This window comes from Oryzias latipes, chromosome 22 (assembly GCF_053564925.1).
Source record: "Oryzias latipes strain Hd-rR chromosome 22, Olatipes_Hd-rR_3.1".
NCBI classification, from domain to species: Eukaryota; Metazoa; Chordata; class Actinopteri; order Beloniformes; family Adrianichthyidae; genus Oryzias; species Oryzias latipes.
In genome coordinates, this window is record NC_136258.1 from 15,415,439 (window position 1) to 15,435,870 (window position 20,432).

Sequence of the window (20,432 nt, forward strand, 5' to 3'; positions counted from 1 at the left end):
CCTGAAAAAGTCAGAAAGAAAAAAGTCTAAAAAATGCTTTTCACTTAGATTTACTGCAGGAGGATTTGTGGCTGAAGCAATATAAAATGGAAAGAAAAAAACAGGACAAAGAAAGATCTCAAGGACATGCTGTGAAAAAAAATAATAACAGGCACGTGTTCATTTTTTTCCCTTTTGCTTTCTCTCGCTGAAGTGAACCCTTCGACCTGTCAGTCTTACTTTAAACCTCTTAACAATTTTGTCTTGAATTCAAATTGGACATAGCAAAGGACAGGTTCACATTTTACTTGAGCCATACAATTGTGCTTTTATCTCTACTGGAAATCATTTATTCATTGGTTTATCTTAAAACTAAATAAGGTGCATGTAAAATGGTGCATTGAAGTGTCATGTTAGATCTGGAATGAAAAACAGTGTCTGTTTTTCTCCTTGAGTAATTATTCTGTTCAAATAGCACATATTTCTCTCCAGGCAAAGAGTGCTTGGGTTGAATGGATGCTGCCACTGCATAATGGTCCTCAGACGTTTGTTTCCTTGGCAACGTGGGGAGGGCATGCGGAGAGGGAGGTATAAAAACACTGCCAGCTCCTCTCTGAGTCTTACTCTGAGTTAAGTGCAGTCACTGTCATCACAGAGAACCTTAGACAGTCAGTGTCCTCTCGCCACTTGCTGGATCAGCTTTACAAGTTCGAGAATGATGCGGCCAAAAGACTTAGGTCACGGCTCCGGTACCAAGACTTTCCTGGATGCCATGCAGGGTGGCAAAGTCCATCTTGCACGCTTCATCTTGGACGCCTTAGACGGGCGTATCATCAATTCCAAGACAGAAAACAGCCGCACACTGCTCATGTGTGCCGCCTGCCTTCAAGATCCCGGAACAAGAGCCAAGTTCATCCGGCTGCTGCTGGAGAAAGGGGCAGATGTCAACTGTCAGGATGAGGACGGCCGCACAGCCCTCAGCCATGCCTGTGAGATGGGTCACCTGGATGTGGTCAAACTTCTTGTGCAGTTCAATGCTGATCCAGACGTCTCTGATGCTTGGGGTAACAGCGCTCTAATGTATGCTGCCTTCTCTGGACACAGCCAGGTTCTGGAGTTCCTGATCAGGGCTTTCAAAAGACTGGGATTGAGGCTGGACAGAACCAATAACGCGGGACACTCAGCCATTGAGGTGGCCAACTTTTTTGGACACAATCAGTGTGTACAGATTTTAAACTTTCCTTGCAGGAAGTTTAGCAGAGATGATCCACTTGTTGATTTCAGCGCTGCTGTTGAAGGAGAAACCCGTTTACCCAACAAGCTCCCTAGGCATGTCTTGGAGAGGTTCTCCAAACCACTGACAAATGAGGACAAGCTGCCAAGTGTATTTCAAAGACAGATGAAAATTGGAGATGGCAGTGGACTGTGGAGCCGATTCAGATGTCCCAGAAGCCAATCTCAAGAGGACAATCATGACCATAGTTGGGATTTGTCTCCTCAGCTTGAGAAGAGCCAGAATGAGGGGGATCACGCCATTCTCTTTACTGCCAAACAGCTGCAAAACCGCCAGTTTAGAGAGCTGAGGGGGCAGAAAATCCCAAACTCTTTTCCTGAGCCAAAGCAAAAAGATGTCAGCCAGGATGCTAAGCTCCCAGAGCAAGTACCTGAATGTTTCCCTCACTGGGGAAAAGCAAAGTCATTTAACCTGGACATTGTGAGCAGCAGAAAGCAGTCCTATCAGGGTGATGTGCGTGACATGAGCCTGTCAGCCAGCAAATTGAAGAGAGCCTCGCTCCAGGATGAGCGATGCCTGATAAACAAGATGGACTGTCAAGGGAACACTCGGGGCCTGACAAATGACTGCAACAAAACTATCCCAGTGCCAAAACCTGTTTTAAACAGCAAGGGTCAGCCAGTGAAAGCCCTCCATACAAATGTCAAATCACAGAACACTGAGGCCGGTGACACGGCTCCGTCAAACAGAAAAGAGCAGCAGAAGAGGGGGAGCCTTGGCTCGACTACAAGACACAACAAGCTGCTTTCCGCCAGGGCAGAGATGGAGGCACAGAAGATCCCGAACCAGACAGCAGGGTTCGTGGGCCTGGGGACCCGGCTGCTGCGCCGGTTTACTGCACCAGATTTCATGAGGATGGTGTTAGACTGTTCATCTGCCTCCACAAAAGGCAGAGGTCAGATGTCTCGCTCTGATACCTTCCCTCTTTCCCACACACAGCAGCAGGTGAACAGTCAGCCGAGCGCTGACAGCATCAGCGTTGTGAAATGTGAGTTTGAGAGCTACTCATCTCAGTACACCCTTGATTAAGTTCAGGACCCGACAGCAGACAATGTTGTTAATGTTATTACTTTTGTTTATAAAATTGCAGTTTGTGTGCTTGGTCGGCTTTGTTGCTCTCTGTTTATCTATTTATAAGATTAACAAATTTAAATACTTCTTCAATTCTTGTTTTATATCGATGAGTTCTACATTTAAAATCCTTAAATGTCACCAAATCAGTCTGTCTAATTAATAAAATATCATTTTAAACACATACAAGATTCATATTCCCTGGAAGCTTTTAATATTGCTCCTATGTCTTCAAAATAAACTGTATTTTGCTCAAGATATTCATTGTGTATTAATGCAAAACATCAAATAAAGACAATTAAAAAAGCATTTGGGGTTGTATTTGTGTGAATAATTAAAAATATATGTATAAATGGTTCATTTCAATACACATTATTTATTGATTTATACAAAATTAAACTGTGTTATTCTCTTGTTCATGAGTGATCCACGTAGAAATAGAAAGACATGAAAGGTTTCGACACATTTCCGTGTGAGAATACAAAGACTATGTGCAAAAGTGTTTCTCAGTTGTTTTGTGTCCTGCAGCATTACATGCTAGACCTGTGTGCTTTATCTAAGCAAACCAATGCAAATGCAGTTAAAGACATCATCCTCAGCAGTGACCCCCCCCCAAAAAAAAAAAAAATCTGTCACAATTCACAGAGGGTAAAATCAGAAATAAAGTCTCCACACCTGTGCCCTCACGCACACACGCACATCAATGCACTCACATTTCAGTGAATAAAATTAACATTTCAAAATAATTTTTATATAATTTACCGCTGCAAATCAGCCGGTGCACAGACTCAGCAGCCTGTCATTTTATTTACACGGTCAATTCAAGTCCATACTTAATTATGAAGCCTTATTTACAACTTCACATTATACAAACAACCAATAATGTCCTATGAAAATAAAGAATAAATATATTTATATATATATATATAAAAAGAACACGGTACTGGGGATATTTCCAGTAGCCTAACAGTAGCAGCTGGGCTTTTACCTACCCATTTATTATGCTAATAGGAGAGAATTGTCTTTCACATCCCAGTTAGGTATGTATTCAAGCATTCACATCAGGCCAGGTGTGCCTCCATTTGGCCATGCAAAGAGAGTGTTTCAGTCAGTTTATTCTCTAGTGAGTGTGCATAAAGGGTAGCTAGACTCTCACAATGGCCTATCATGTTTTTGCCCCTAATACCAGCTTTAAAAGCACACACTGCTGGCAACGGAGCCCACTAACAACACTATCTAGGATTTTTAGACTAGCATGGGTTTGGTTCATATATTTAAAAGGATTATTGATTTTTGCTGTCAGTGTATGCACCATGTTGTCTTGTGGTGAGTTGCACAAAATGTTACAAAAGGGGATCCGTGTTCTGGTCAAACTCAGCTGAAAGGTGAAGACTTGCATGCCGCCTTCAACTCACTCCTGAAAGGGTGTCTGACGGGCTTTGGACCTTGTCAGCCATATCTGTCAACTGCCGTCGCTCATGCTGCAAAATGCCGCCGGGGTTTGCTTCTCTGGAGCTGATAGCCCATTTTGCTGGTTCTAGAAGAACTAGAACCTACGCTCGTCTGAGGCAGGCCAGGCTGAAGTTTGATGTAAGAGGCTGTGCGCGGTCAGCAACGAGACATGCGCTTGCGATACTGCTCCACCAGTGGGACCAGACACTGCGGTGAGCCGCTCTGCAGCAGGAAGGGGTGCTCCAGCAAATCAGTGGCGCTGGCTCTCTCAAGGGGGTCTCGAGTTAGCATACGGTCCAAGAAGTGCTTTAAAACTGGAGAGACCTGGATCACAGAGCAATAGGTGCATTCAACTTCAACATTTGACTGAATTTGCTGTTTCAGACAGTAGCACTCATCACACCAAACCTATTTTCTGAAGCAATGCGTACATGAAAATGCATGCTCACATGAAGAAGTTCTGTAAGTGACCCTTCTTATACCTGGCTGATGTTTCGGACTGTTGGAGCTTGCTCATCTCTGAGCCTCTTCATTGCTGCCACAGGAGTTTCACTGAAATACGGGGGCTCTCCATCCACCATCTCAACCACCATGATACCCATCGACCACACATCAACCTGAGGCACAGAGAAAAGAGCTTTTCAGTGGGACACGGGTAAAAAACAAAGTTATATTTTGGAGAATTTTGGAGATTTTAAAACTTATGGACAATTGAAAAAAAATCATTGGACAAAGCTGGTATTTCCAGATGGCAATATTTTAATTAACGCAATATTTCTTGCTCATATTTTCTTGGTAGCAGGTTTCTTCACTGATGCATAGAATCAATCGATGAGTCACAATACTGAGATTTATCTGATATCGCATGTTTTCAAACATGAACTGTCCAACATCTGATACATAAATCTTTTTTTCTTTTATTCAAGATTTAACACAGTCTCTTCAGTTTTAGGGCTCTTTTTATTGTATTTATTTATTCATTTTTGCTTTTTCAAAGCACCCCTATCTTCGTTCTCTCATTTGACTGTGAAGTATTAAAGCAAAACAATTTTTAATTAATAAAAAAAAGAAACAGGGAAAACGCAGCTGACTTAGTATGAATACTTTTTTTATGTGCTTGAGTAAAGGGAAACAATGCGGATCAGAAAAACTTCTAATGTGAGTCAAGGTATCACAAAATGCTGCTGGAGTAGATGATTAAATGTAACTTGTTACTACACAGCTCTGCTGCATCCCAACAGTGTTCCCCAGTGTTGTTCTGTGTAACAGCTGAATATGGGCCTTCTCACCTCAGTGCCATATGGCGATTTGGAGATAACCTCCGGAGCCATCCAGTAAGGAGTCCCCACTAAGGATTTCCTCTTAGGGATATCCTTACTGATTTGAGCACAAAAGCCAAAGTCTGACAGCTTCACCTAATACATAAAATGAAATACATGATTTAAAAAAAAGGAAGACAGGAAGGAAGGAAGAAAAAGGACATAGTCTCTTACCCTTCCGTCCAGTGTGAGTAATATAGAGTCACTCTTGATGTCTCTGTGAATGACTCCCTGCGAGTGGAGGTAGGCCAGAGCCTGCAGAACTGCTTCACATACTGTGGCAATCTGCTCCTCACTCAGCCTGCAGAAACACACACATTTTTAACGAGCACACACACTGATTTCACATGTACAATTCACACATTTCCATTACTAGTCGCAGGCTGAAATTTATGAATCACTGAACACTATAGGCACCGACAAAGGGCGCAAGGTTCAGAACAATGACTCCCACTCAATAGAATGACGAATAGACATTCCTTTTCTGATGTTAATGGGATTCTGATTCTGAGCGTCAAATAAACAAGAAACTCAGACAGAAGGTAAAAGGCCAGTTAGAAGTAGAAAGAAACAAAGGGGGTCTCTGAAAATCAGGATAAAGGAAAACAAATGTGAAGAAAAAAACCTCTCAATACAAAAAAAAATATATTGTTTATAATGAAATTTTTTAAATGCGCCTAAACTGTCTGTAGCATCTTAGTTTAGTCAGTAAACAAACTACAAGACAGCAAGTTTCTTGTTTTTCTGGCTATAATATTCTTGGCAAGTACAGTTGTGTTATTTTTGAGCTAGCTTTGCAGAAATGATTTTATAATACTAAGATAGGACATTAAACCTTGACGTTAGCCTATAGATGTGGTCTTGTGTTGCAAATGTTAGTTATATTATGGTGAACAGACAAAGACTGGATCTCAGTTGTCAAACCAGGTTTTCATCTGGTGTGTCACACACAGCAGATTCATCTACAGATGACTTTGCAGCCAATACTACCCCCTTGTGGTAAATGTGGTTATTAGAAATGAAGTGCACAGTGGACAAGATTGGCAATTTTTTGGGAAACTTTCACTATCATGGTCTTACCTGGTTTCAGACACAATGTTGGTTAGCGCTCCACCCTGCAGGTACTCCATGATTACCCAAAGTTCCTCCTCTACCAGGGCAGACTTGAACATTTCCACCACGTTCTTGTGCTGATAATCCCTCATGATGACCACCTGTAAGAATAATAATTTTAACATCATGAATGATTCGGTGCTCTGCTGTTAGTTAACAAATCTGGGGCTGAAGGTTAATTTAAAAAAAAGTAATAAGTGGTTCTGAAAATGGCAAATGTGTACTTCAACTAGTTCCCGAACCTCATTGAAGAGCAGCTCCCGTCTTTGCTGTCGCCGCAGGTCCATCATCTTCACCGCCACTTGCCTTCCTGTGTGCTTTTCTGTAGCAATGCACACCACCCCTGTTGACCCCTCTCCAATCTTCACAAAGTTCTCCAGATAAGTCCTTGGGTCACCCTTGTCAACCACCATCTGCAAAGCTGCCTTGAACTGTTCGTGTGTCACCTTGGGTGGGTCTGGGGGCGGTCTGGGTGAGGGGTGTTGAGGTGGCCTAAAGGCAGGGGAGCAAGTACCTGGAGGACTGGTGGCTAATGAACCTGTGGGGGAAGGTCGGGGCTGGGAAGGACTGTCCTGTCGGGGGTAAGGAGGGTTTGGGCATCCAGAGTGTCTAAGAAAAGGCTCTGGTCCACTAGGCCTCAGACCCATGTTAGGAGAAAGACCTAGAGTGTAGCTGGCTGAAGAACGCACCGTCCGCTGAGGCCTGATTCCTCCAACCAGAGGACTGCTAGTGCCAGTGGGCAAAAAACCAGAGTGGTACCTCACAGTTGACTCCGCCTGAAGAATCACAGAAGATAGAGTGTAGAAGGAAGATTAAGGCACACAACCCTCTTAAACCTGCATGCAAATTCCCTTCTGCCTGCATCTGCTCCTGCTCCACCTCACCAAAAGAAAGATGGAGCTTAAAGTTCCACTCCATAAAGTGGCAGTAGTTCATCAGAAATACACCCCTGAGTTGTGGACAGTCATTTCCCATCTCCCCTTAGTTAACGCTCTCTCTTACTAGTTTACAGCATCTCATAACCCCATTACTGATGCAGCAAAAATTGTGAGCAATATTGGAAGTATCCAGCCGTACAGTTTTTGATCAGATGCCAGCTCAGACGAGGAAAATAAAGACGTAGATGGAACTATTTTCTGCTAGTAAATGCGTCAGAATGGAGTGGAGCAGGAAGTTTGTGGCACGCCAACTATAGCACCTTCGTCACAGCTACAGGCTTTTCCAACAGCATTTTTCGCCGGCTCCTGAATCAACATGATTTGAATAAAGAAATTATCAGAAATTCTGTTTTAATCTTAATTTTGTTTATACATGTTCTCCTAAAACCAGTCAAAACTTTTTCTCACTGACATGTCTTAACCTCGTCGTCAAACGAGTTTCTGATTATTTCAATAAACGACACTTGACACATTTATTGAAACCATCAATAAGCGTGTCAAGTCATTTATCAAATCATTAATAAATTACTTGATACATCTTATATACAAAGGGACATATTGTTTGTTCTATAGATAATTTAACAATGAAACATTTAAATACCACAAAATATACTTACTTTTAGGTCATAGGAGGAGAAAGGCCTGCCTGGGCTGTTTTGTGGATGCATGTACATTGGTAGGTTGGGGCGTAGTTCTGCAGTGACCGCTCCTTGATCTCCATACGCCTGCTGCACACTCATCACAGGGGTGTAGAAACAAGCTACAGGTCTCTGATTTGGTGGTAGTCCCCTGGGCAGCTGGAAATCTCTTTTCCAAAGCACTCTTTCCTGAGGACTCCCTACCTCCCCACTCATAAAACCCCCTTGACTTGGTGGTGGGATGCTCTGAGACTGCAAAGAAGGTCCTTCCCTAGAGCTTACTCCAACTTCATAGGTGGATGTGGCCTTTGGCAAAATTCCATTTGGCTGCAGAGTGATGCTCTTCTTCATGCCCAAGTAAGGGGTGTTTGTCTCACTGTGGATATTCCTGGCTTTTTCCCTCCAATGGTCCTGATCTCCATCGTCATCGTCTTCATCGTCGTCTTGCGTCAGACCCTCATACTGATAGACGTCTCCCTCATTCACCTCTCCAAGCCTTCCCAGAGACTGAGCTCTCTTCCTGGCCGATGGGCTACTCTTCCTCAGAGAGTTGGAGCTGGTCACAGAGAGACGGCTCATGTCATTGATCATGGCTGCGATGTAGTCTCCGTGACCAATCATGCTCCCACGTACTATGGTCTGAAAGGAGAGATTCATCACACTCTGATAGCCACCATTGCATTAAATAGAGATATCAGGCTAAAGGGGAGAAGAAGAATGACATAATTATTGCTCAGAGGCGAGTTAAATTTAAACTGGGGAATGTGTAAAGGACATACTTGTCATTCCTCAAAGACAGTGGCTCACAATACACTGACACACACTCATAGCATAGACGGAGCCTTTATGGCTGCTCTAGATATTCCTGATAACTCCTTTCAAGATCTTTGAAGTATTATGAACATTTGGCAGGCATGCAAAAAGCCCAAACCTGCCCTGACATAAAATGATCAGACAAGCCTTAGATGTTTTGCCAAAACAGTAAGACTGAATTCACGGAGGCTTATTAGTCTCGAGGTAGAGTCATGTTCAGTTCACAGTCAGTCAACGGCCTCTCTTGTTTCTGTGGCTCAAAGCCATTACATCCACAAAGGGGATGGAGGTCAAATGACATCCCGGCTACTGTGGCACCTCTGTGACAGGAGAGGTTGGCAGGTGATAATGGCCATGGGAATGTTTGCTCGTTTAAAGCATGCTACAATTTGTTTAAAACAACAACCCTGTCTGTTTAGAAACCCTTTCTCAGTGTCCTTTTCCAAATGAAACCAAACAAATCTTGCTTTTGTCACAGAGCTTTTCTGTTACGGCACATTTCTCCATGTGTTTGTTTGAGGCCTTTTTGCAGTGCATGCCCCCAGTATATTGATGACACCTCCAAAAACTATAAATCTGACCTAAATGCTGGTTCAGTAGTTCTCATGTTACACAGCACTAATCGCCATCACATCGTGCAGTTTTTTATTTTTCTGGAGGGCCATAAAAAGAATCGACGGTGCGCTCTGTGAAGCGCGGAAACCCTGATCTGCAGGCTGAATCACTCACAGGCATTTCCTTTGCTGTACCTGCACTTTTTATTTGACATCTGTGGGAAGGCACCCTGTACTGTTATTAATTGCCTGCATGCAGTAATAAATCTTATGGTCCCCGGCATTGTACAGTTAGTGTACACAGCAGTCATTAGCCAAGCCCCGTGATAGATAAGAGAGCAACAAGATGGGGAGAGCAGCAGTAATTCTACGCTGTCATCAGGGGATTATGGCGTTTTCTGAGACAGCAGAATAGCTCAGTATCACTGAAATGATCAAACTGGCAGCACGCTTTTATTTGTCTCTGATTTGGAGTTTCAGCTCTTGCCAGACTGCGTCCCGAATGCTCTGCCACTCATCAATTCAGTTCAAATAAAGGACAGAGAACAAAAATTACCTTTTTTGGTCTCAGCTCTACTTCTGTGATCCTGGAGGGGTCCACCATGGGTTTGGGTCTGCGGAGGTTTTCTATCAGGCTTTGCCATTGGGTCGGCAGGCCGACAAAGCAGCCTCTTTTGGCATCGAATGAGGTGTGGACGCGGTGCTCAAAGTTCTTTGGCGCTGATATCTCAGGCCTCTTCTTTTTTTTCTTGCGAAACATTTTTAGGTCTACAAGGACAGCTGCTCGCCAGCCTCAAAATCTCCCTGTTGAGAAAAAAAAACATTCTGATTAAAAGAAATGCAAAAGAGATCCAATCAGATCGATCCGTCTGACGCAAGTTGATAATCAAAATGAATCAACCTATACTATTCTGAAATACAAACAAATTGATTATGTCGATATTAGAAAAAACCCTTTGGATTCAGGGACGGAAGGTTTGTTTTACTGTGACGTAAAAACGACCAAGTGCATCACAGCAGATAACACACACGTGATGGCAGTAAAAAATGATCAAGCCATCATTACAGTCCAATGTGTGGAAACACTTTGAATAAAGTATGCAAAGAAATGTGACCATAAAGTTTGGTAGAATGTTCTAATAATATTCCCCTTTGGATTATTGTGATGTGGAAAACCAGCAGTGGGCTGAACTTTATGAAGCAAAAATGTGAATGGATTTGACATTAATTCTTGTTCACTTGTTTGTTTGTACACACATTAAATTTACACTCGAATATTTTGCAAGAAATACAAGGAATCTGGAAAACTCCACCTGCACTGTTCAGAACCCAGGTATTTATCTCTGAGTCACAAAGGTTGGATTTCTGGCTAAAGATATCCTTGGTCGATTTTAGGTCTGTGGATCTGATCGTTCAAAATGAACCAATATCAACTATGAATTACATAGATTGTCAACAATAAATTATGATACGAATCGAATCATTGTTAAAATCGATTGTAACACCCCAGATTGTACTGTTATTACATGCAGATTACGAATACAATCTTTCTCCTTTAAAACCAGCAAGTTTCTTGTGCATTGCAGACAATGCAAACAGAATTTGGCTGTTTCTGTGTCCTGCTGGCTGTCCCATGCTTGATTAGTTGAAAACAGCTTCAAGGATATTGGATGGATTTGTAAGCACATGTGTAATGAAGGATATCGGGTCAATTAGAGCTTATTCGTTTTGTGTCCTTTTACGGATGAGCACACGGTTGGGCTGACCAGCACCCAAAGGCTTTCTGTGCATTTACAAAATGAAAAAAAAAGCACTCACACATATGTGTATATACAAACAAAAAATGTTGTGGGAAGCTATCCTTTATAGCTTCCTCCACAAGCTTTTCATATCCTAATTAGTAGCTTGTATGCCCTTGATTTCAGGGAGGGCAACCACTTAATCTTCACCAAGCCACCAATCCAGGTTTACTGTGAGTGCAGCTTCACTTTCCATTCTACTGGAGGGAAATAATTAAATACAGCTCATTTAATTTGCTTAGCAAGAAAGCTGTACGATGAGATAACCACCCGCATATAAATCTTAAGATGATTATGGATACAGCTTTAAGTAGCTTGCATTAATGCACACACACCTCTAATTGTTCATTCTGGATTGGAACTTTGTCCAGGGTCTTGGTTCATAAATTCTCTCTTATTGTCACAATATTCACTCTCACCAAATAGTAACAGGATTCACTGTTGTCTAGGTGATAAAACAACAAGACCCATATTTAAGATGAAGACAAGCTTTGCCTGATGCTGTTCATTTAAAACAAAAAAAAAATAGTTGTGGTTGAGTATGTCACAGTCAAACAGTAAAAAAAAAATTGACTGAAGTCTGAAAAGTGAGGGTCTTATGCTGCCAAAAGAGACTTTCTCATAAACTGACGTAAATCTTTTTGCTGCAACACGTTTTTTGTATAGAAGATCAAAAGTGACAAAAATAGTTAAATTAATCATTGAGTATAATAACTGTATGGGTCATTGCAGATTAATTATTCACTTATAGGCATTTAAAATGTCTAGAAAACACTAACAACATCCCAAATGATTAAATAAAGTTAATTAATTGTTTTAAAATAAATATATAAAGTATTTTATTATCTGCTTCATCACAATCCTTTGACAAAGCAAATAATAATAGCACAGCACAATGATATAGCATTAACATTTCCATTTTAGAAAATATTCTGCACATGTTTAAAACGGCTACATATGTGTCTAAAATCTGTATTATTAATTAATAAATAACGGAAATAGTTGAATTTTAACTTTACACCTAACCCTTTACTTACACAGCTTGGTTAGCTACAAAATAAGACGTTTATGAGCTTTGTTTACAACTCCTGTTGTTTTATCATTATTACATTTTATTTTTAAACGCTACTGTGAAGGAATTTAAATTCAGCAGGTTCAATTCTAGGTTCACTTTGTCACATTTTGCAAGAAAAGGCATCTGGTGTAAAACAATATTTTTAATGAATGCGTAAATTACGTCTCTGAGGCAACTGCTGATAGTGGGAAGCAGATGAAGTAAAAAAAATGTAATTGATTTTCATTGGGTTTTGCCACTTTTTGCCCTCCATTCATGTGGGAAATAAAGTAGAAGCCCTTTAAAACATTAGATGTTTAGTTTGAAGTCACTAAATTGTTAAAGTGTCTATACATACATATATATATATATATATATATATATATTATATATATATATATATATATATATATATATATATATATATATATATATATATATATATATATATATATATAAAGTTAAGATAATTTATGTAATGTGTAAAATGCTGGTTTTCCTTTTTTAATGCAGGCCTTTACAAGCTGAAGAGCCACAGGGGACCTGTGTCCCAGAAGAGATTTAGGCTCAGTGACACCCTCCCAATGCACTCCTTAATGAGTTTTGCATCCCTCCTCGACCCAGTATGTGATCAAGTCGCAACCTTTCCTCTTAGCACTTTGAACCCTAAGACCAACATGTCGCTAATCTGTGTCAGTGGAGCCTGTTGTGAGATATGCCGGTGACTAACACATGCCATTCACCCTGCTGCATCACTAGAGGGTAGAGCAAGGTCAGGACCACCAATCACATGAGCCAAGCGCCGTTTCAGTGTAGAGAAAGAGGGGTGGGGGTCCTGCTCAGAGAGATGTGTCACCCTCCAAGGATAATTCAACCACAAGGCTAATATGTTAAGTGTTGCATAAATGTATCACTCTGTGCTCTCCCCATGTACAAATTTTGATGCCGGGTAAGATGTTAATTCTATCCGACAGGGACATTATGGTGGGAGAAGAGGAGCCGCAGCTCAGACCTGGGAGTATGTGGGAGCATTTTCATTTCCACAAACACGGGAAAGCTTTTAACCACCAATTCCCTGTTACAAAAAAAGAGGAAAACCAGAGAAAACAGACTGCAAAGCAAAGATTGCTATCTTTTTCCCCCCTCTCTGTTTCACATGCAGGTATCTGCTTAGCTTGCTGTTCAGGGAGGAGATCCTGGCATTGCATGAACAAATATTTACACATTAACACTCAAGTAATCCTTTACAAACAGTTGAATCGATATTTGCTGGAGAGAAAATGCAAGCTACAGTCCTGTACTGTCACCAATAAGATGCTACCAATATTAATGGGCAAGATGGTTTATGTCTCTAAAATGTGAAGATGATTCAACGACTCAAGTCTGTGTACACACAGACAACAGAACAAATTCAGAAGTTGATGAGTTTATTGATTTACAAGGTTTAATCACATGCATCTGACCCCATCATGACCTCTTAGACTCAGTCATGCCTCTGACAGTTTTGATCACGGCACTTCATTGATTTCTTCCCTGGTTGGATTGCCCACTGAATTTGTGCGGCGTATAATCCAGCTTTCAGGTCACATCCCTCAAAACAGCTGGGACCTGACCCTGTGCCTCACTGGTTTATGTTGAATCCATCAAAGTGCTGAGGCAAAACTCAACTGCTTAGTTGCCGTCAGGAATACAAAGAGCCAGAGAAGATGAGATCATCTGAAAAAATCTGCTAAGGGCAGCACTATTTCATTTGCCCAATTTTGCGCTGCAGCAACCAAAAAAGTGAGATCCAAATGACTGAAAGCTAAAAAGCAATTCGTTCACAAAAAGCGCGAAAGGATTGATAAAAAAACTGTAAATAAACCCAACTTTCCCCAATATTCTCCCAACTCAATCCAAGTTTAAATGTCCAAGCCTTACCCCAGACTAGATGGAGCTTCTTCACCTTGGCCACTCATATGATGCAGTCATTTACCCGGGCAATCCATATGCTTCCCGCGGACAACACGCCATGCCTTCCTCTCATGTTTAAATCACCCTGAGCAGGAGTTGTGGTTGAGTGGGAGGAGATTGAGAGATAAAAGATACTGGATTTGCTCAATGTTAGAGCTGCGGGCCATGATGATTTTTTTATCTGCCCTGATTTCTGCTCCTTTCCCTTTTTTTTTTTTTTTTTGTTGGCGTGCGTGCAGAAATGTAGCAAATGTGCAGGTGACTGTGCTTGCAGGATTAGTATTTTATTCAGCCCTTCAGTGATCTAATTTTAGTACACATCATCCCCCTCTCCTCTCTAGTACCACACGCCTGTTTATTTTGTGCTAGATTCATGTCAAACAGTGAGGTGAGGACGAGAAATGGTAGATATCCTCTTTTTTTGTTGTTCATAAATGCACGTCTAACAATAATCCTGCTCTACAGAATCACAGGAGCTGCATAGACACTGTTTCATATAACAGGATAAAAAACATAAATGTTGTTCTGTGGTGCTTTAAGATTAAGCATGAAGGGCTTAGAGATTGTTCTTCCATCATTATTTTGTCCTTTTTTGAAATGATGCTTCATTTTAGAGGGGTAGCAAAGACTTCCAGATTTGAGCATACAGGTTTTATTAAAAAGCATAAAAAGTGCAAGGCACAGGAGATAACTGATCTGAGCATGGTTTGGGATTTAGCTCATGTCTAATTTCTCTTCGGAATGGCCTTGACGGGCATGGATTCCAAAAAGGAAATAACAGGCCGCATCCATAGACAGGGAAAACAAGGTGCTGCAATGCATATTTTGCTTTGGTGATCTGATGTTCCACAGTAGACTTAAAGTCCCACTACCCCCTCTATCGTAAAGTGGTCTTTTAACTATGATTATGCTGTTTTCCGACTAAATAAAAAAGACCTGTGTCGTTTTTCTAGGACATAGTTTCTGCAGAGCAGCAGTAGTAGTCACCTCTGAGTTGTGGGTGGGACTGTTGGCGTGGAGTAAGCCTGCTCCCTTCCCATCATCCCTTTGTTTAGACTCTCTCCTGCTAGCTTACAACCCCTCACAACCCCAACCTAACATTACTGGTGCAACAAAAATGGCGAGCAATATTGGAGCTATCCAGCCGTACAGTGAGTCAGATTCCAGCTCAGACAAGGAAAACAAAGACGTACATGGATCTGTTTGTCTGCAAGTGGACGCATCCAAATAGAGAGGAGCAGAGAGCTTGTGGTTTGGCGTAATAACGTGTTCATCACATTTACAAGCTTTTTCCAACTGCTTTTTTTTTTGGCGTCTGCTCCTGTTTCACAACAATTTGAAGAAAAAAAGAGAAATGCAATTTTAAGCTTAATTTTCTTTAACTACTGCATGTCCTCCACTATGACAAAATGCCACAAAAACGCGCTTAAAACACCAAAAACACAAAAATTGTTATCAGTGGGTTTTTAAAAAACATAAACAAAGAATCAAATCTTCACCATTAATCAAATCATGGTCAGTTAATTTAAAAGTTTTGGCAGTTAGTTGACGGTGCTGATGTTTTGTTGTTTCCTTTGAGCAGTCAGCAGTTTTCCACAAATTCTAAAACATCCAAACATCTGTACTTCATTCAGTGAAAATAAAGGAAAGAGCACAGGGGTAAAGCCAGTGAAGGAAGCAAAAGAAAATGAATAGCTGTGTTTGAATTTTTTCAAATGACAGCAGTTGTCTTTGAAGTATCTCTATCTGTTATAAGCGGTAAGGTCCTTAGGTCGAGCACACCCAAGGGCAAATGAAATGGATGCTATAGACTGGTAACAGAATATAATCTGTTGGTAGCAATAATCTGGATGTAGCTGAGAGCAAGTTTCAGGAAAATAGCATGAAACAACACTGATAGAAATGGCAGAATATCCATATTGTATCTGTTCTCTTCTGTCTGTGAAGGGATTTAGCTGGCCCTCGTAAGGAGAGCTCACTGTACTTGGAAATAACATCATGCTTTACCTCAAACCTTTGCAGGAAGTCATGCAAGCAGGAAATGTTAGAAGCCGTGATCAGAAGGCTTGTCTGGTATTTGCTAACTTTATTTCTAGGTAGGAGAAATCCTGTGGTTGTGAAGCGTGTCTGCACTCGAAAATACACACTTTGTACAATGTCTGAGCCAAACGATATGCAGTTTTTCAAGGACAGATATCTTGTGAAAGGCTGCTCCCCTCTCCTGTGTTCTTATTGACAGATGAGTGGAGGCAAAGAGAGGATGAACACTCAGCTGTTGTCACAGGGAAACAGAAGAGAGTACTTAGAAAATGGATGCTGATCATATTTGTCAGTGAACATTACGGTTTTGGTCTCATCTGGAGGCACATGGATGCTGTTGGCATCCTTCATCCATCATGTCTTCTATAGTAAACTGGTGACAGAAAAAGGGACTTCAGCAGTGCACACTTGCATCAATACACTGCATGCATCATCTTGTCACCTGACATGATGACACTGATTCCACTCGATGAGAAAATTGAAAACTAGTTTGTTGTTCCTGCTCTGAGGACATAACGGCACCTTAAAAGCCGCCGCTGCGCTGCAGACCACAAACAAATATTGATGGTGATGCTGTAAAAACAACTCCTGCAGCATCTCAGGATCTTTATCTGATCTGGATGTTCACACAAAAACAAGCCGTCAGGTCAGCTTGTATCTTCATGCAATGTAACTGTTTGCATTTTATAATCTGAACAGTGTCTGAACAGACACGCAGCACTGACCATCACTCCACTTAATTAAAGATCCTCTTGGCTCTCCCACATACTTTGAGTGGTTGACAATAAATACAGCATTTTCAACTTTTATTAATGCATCTAGCTTCAACAGTGCTTATGGTTGGTTTGGTTTATCGATATTAGAAAATGCAATATTGATTCATCACATCCATGTATTGATTTTTCTTTTTGTAATTTCTGTCCAAGCAGAAAATGCAATTCTTCATTGATTTTTTAATGTGGAAATTCTTTATTTTTCCATGAAAGGTCTGTCTTTTAATCACTTTCAATCACTGGTTATCTTTAACTCCTTTACTTTAACAACCAAACTGGATGGAAATGAAAAGCAACAACAATATGTTTAATTAAATAGTGTTGAATTGTTAATCAATTTGAATAGTGAACTTGTAATTCAAAATCAAGAAAAAAGCACTGAGGTATTTGCTTTTTAAATAGTTTTTCTTTAAGTGTGGATCTGAGCTATATATTTACAGCACAGATAAAAGGACTTTATCATGCAAGTCCTCTTTTTTGTTTTTTTACTTGGAGCTTGATAAGGCACAGCCTGGGAAGATGGTACATTAGGAATGCGCTGTGCGAACACTGCATGATGCAAACATTGCCGAACACGACGGTGAATTCTGCAGGTGTGTTCACCAGGATTTGAGAGGGTGCTATCACTTCTTGTCCTGTTAGTATTGGGTCTGTTTCTTCTGCAGTCTGTGCTGCCTGACAGTTCATGTGTCATTGGGAGCCTGCAAAACAATAAGCTGAAGCGCCAAGCAACCTCTTAAAAAATATATTTAAAAACAAAAACAAAAAAAGCTAAATCTTGAAGATGTTGGACACACCAACTTCATTAAAGCAGATTTTCAGCTTCATGTGACAGCTTTTCTTTGTTGCCTCCTCTTCCTCCTCAGTCATGAACACAGATTTTACTTCAAGTTACATCATCCTTAGCGGTTTACAGAACCTACAGCCTATTTTTGATCCCACAGAATCTATAAAACATTTCGGCTCGTCCGCAGAGAGCTCCTGCCTGCTGTTGGTGGGACTGTGCACAGATAACAGGTGACGTTATAAAGTCAGGATCAATAACTGTTTTTGGTTGTGACGCTGTCAGTGAGAGTGAAGTCCATTGTTGATGCCAAAGCTCTGGACGGCAGCTGCAATCCATACTCTTCCTTTAAACACCTTACCCTTAGATTGATTTTCACTTGACACTTTGCATTTAATAAAGAGACTTACAGAGAGACTTTACAAACCAACTTTACCCTACGCTGAGAAGAGATCTTCCTACTTTGGCTTAATTAGCATCAAAGAGTCCAGATCACTGTTTTGAAATTTTTAAATCAATGCAAACTTTTAATCTACAGGTTCCACTGCATAGAAAAACCTCATATATCTGTTTCCTACTGTTTTTTCTTAGGTTACTATTTTTAGCTTCTTCAAAAGACTCTCAAACAAGCACTCACTAGAGGACACGGTCGTAAAAACAAGAAGCATCCCTCAAGAATGCATAAAGCAGTACCGATCATCTTCAAAAAGTGATTGATAGAGGAAAATGTTAATAGTATTTGATCATTTTTAAAGGCAAGAAGATTGTGAGGAGGAGGGTGAGCATCATCTCTTCTGAGATCTGGTCCATAACTGGAAGCCTCCAGCATCCGACTCGCCTGTGCCTTTTTCTCCATTTCTCCTTTCATCTGCATCTGGCTGAGCTGCATTCTGCTCACAGCCTTTGCATCTCTTTCTTCCTCCACCATGGGTTCACGTCAGGCGTACACTAGCTCGCTTATTATCAATGACATCTCATTCCTACCCTTCCCACCTTTACCCCCACTCATCGTGGAAAGAGAGGACGCAGGGCTCTGGAGGTACAAGTCATTGTTAGAGGAGAAACAAAAAAAGCAGTTATTCCTTCTTACCTTTCTGTCTAGTGAAGAGGAGAGCTCTCCTCCAAGAGGGGTTGGAAGCAGGAGTGTGCACATACACACTATTGTACACTCATATACTCACATTCAGACACACACTCACGGCCATAAACCGCTCTCACACACACCACGACGAGGAGGGCTGGCTTTCAAGCAGGAGCACACTGCAGGCTGCCGCTTGCCTGGGAAAGCCTGATGCGTTCCTCCCTCCAGGCACACGCTGCCATCTCAAAGGCTCTTTGTTGGAGCTGATTCATCCCCGGCTCTGTGGCTGAGTGCTGCGCTGAGTACCGGTGTCTGCTCCTACAGACACGGTGGAAAGCAGGGACAAAGTCATGAAAAGGAAAGGCAGCATCCAGGAGAAGGGAATATCACCAGCACATATAGCTCCATCCATCCACCCCCTTCCCTCTTTCTCTCCTTCTTAAGCTTGCCCGTCTCTTACAAACACCCCCTCCCACCTCCCTCTCTCTTTATCACTTCCCTCCTTCACCGCCTCCTCCCATTCCCTCATTGGGTTGCAGGAGAACTGATAGCTGTGTGTGTTTATGTCATTTTGCGTGTGTGTGCGTGTTAAGCTGGTTTCCGGTGACTATTAGGCAAGGGCAGCTCCTCCACATCTCATCACCTGAGATGCCCCCCACCCCCACCACCCCACCACCACCACCGTCCCTCAATGTGGGTGACATGAGAACACATGGGCTGTTTCACCCACTTTGCTGCTGTTCAGTCAAATGCAATATCTATGGAGGGGCAGTCAGGGATGGCAGATGGCAAAGGGGGGGGTTGCTGTATCCGGATGATCATAAAGGGGGTGTGGGACCACTTTTATTCAAAAAGCAATTCTCATCCCAGCCTCACAACCTTTTCTTTTGTTTTATTTTTTTATTTTTTTGACCCAAAAATCATTGTAGATGAGTTTCAACTGGCTGCTTCTGTCCTCCATCCAGATCTGGCATCATTAGTCGAGTAAAACATTCCCCTTTCGTTTCACTACAATCATTTCCTGAATAATTCATAGAGCTGCTAGGACAAGACTCAAAGCAGGAAGATGTATTAGGGTCAAGTCGTGCAGAAATTGCATCAAAGAGTGAGTCAGATTTAGGGCATGCATGCAACATGAAAGTATTTACCAAGATGCAAGAACAGACTAGAACCGTGATGTTCCTTCTAACCAATAAAACAAAGTCATGTGAAAATACCCCAATCTGCAAGCAATGGGGCGATTTCCTGTTGGTAGGGTGGAATGGAAGCGCTCCAGTAAATCACCAAGAAGCAAAAATCTTTGTTGTCATCATCCTGATGCTCATGTTTGCTGGTGCAGCTATATTTTACTGTCTTGCTTTGCATATTTGATGTGGTTATTTTGGGATCAGAGCTGTGAAGACTACTAAAACTGTTTCGTAACATGTCCCCATTCTTGATGCTTGTCACAAAAAGGATTTAATTTCCCCAAACCAGCTGAGCTGAGTCCTTCAACATAACTGACAAGTCAAAATCCTAACTAATAAAACTCTGAAAGGATTTTAAGATGGATTTCTGCAAATGTTAGAGCATCCATTTTTCCTGAGCAGCACCACACCATGTAATTTATGTTTATGATTGTGCTACTGCAATTGGTAATTGGGTATAGTTAAAAATATTTCAAAATAAAAAATATGGTTATGATGGTAGATAGAGCAAAAGTCAAGATGTCTTGACATTAATCAAGCCTTTCGGAATACTATTTCTTCTTATCCTATAGGTTGGGATGAAAGCATGA

The 20,432-nt window shown here is 41.4% G+C and overlaps 2 protein-coding genes and 1 long non-coding RNA gene across 5 annotated transcripts in view; 1 reads left to right on the forward strand and 2 right to left on the reverse strand.

Annotated features, from left to right (window-relative positions):
- The window catches only part of LOC110017490 (uncharacterized), a 132,759-nt gene that overhangs the window by 65,215 nt on the left and 47,112 nt on the right, over window positions 1-20,432 (reverse strand). The window lies entirely within an intron of this gene.
- Window positions 695-2,653, forward strand: ankrd63 (ankyrin repeat domain 63). Its single transcript, XM_004082613.5, has one exon. The coding sequence runs from the start codon at window positions 695-697 to the stop codon at window positions 2,300-2,302; it is 1,608 nt and encodes a 535-aa protein (XP_004082661.1). The 3' UTR covers window positions 2,303-2,653.
- Window positions 2,701-19,094, reverse strand: pak6 (p21 (RAC1) activated kinase 6). Of its 2 annotated transcripts, none has more exons than XM_011490468.4 (9): window positions 18,665-19,094; window positions 9,728-9,975; window positions 7,784-8,443; window positions 6,471-7,004; window positions 6,196-6,329; window positions 5,290-5,416; window positions 5,086-5,211; window positions 4,279-4,413; window positions 2,701-4,120 (listed from the first exon to the last, which is right to left on the reverse strand). In XM_011490468.4, the coding sequence occupies exons 2-9, from the start codon at window positions 9,929-9,931 to the stop codon at window positions 3,953-3,955; spliced, it is 2,088 nt and encodes a 695-aa protein (XP_011488770.1). In that variant the 5' UTR covers window positions 9,932-9,975; window positions 18,665-19,094; the 3' UTR covers window positions 2,701-3,952. The 2 variants fall into 2 exon arrangements, with proteins under 2 accessions (XP_011488770.1, XP_020569204.1); XM_020713545.3 differs by having other exon boundaries at window positions 7,784-8,503; window positions 18,665-19,027.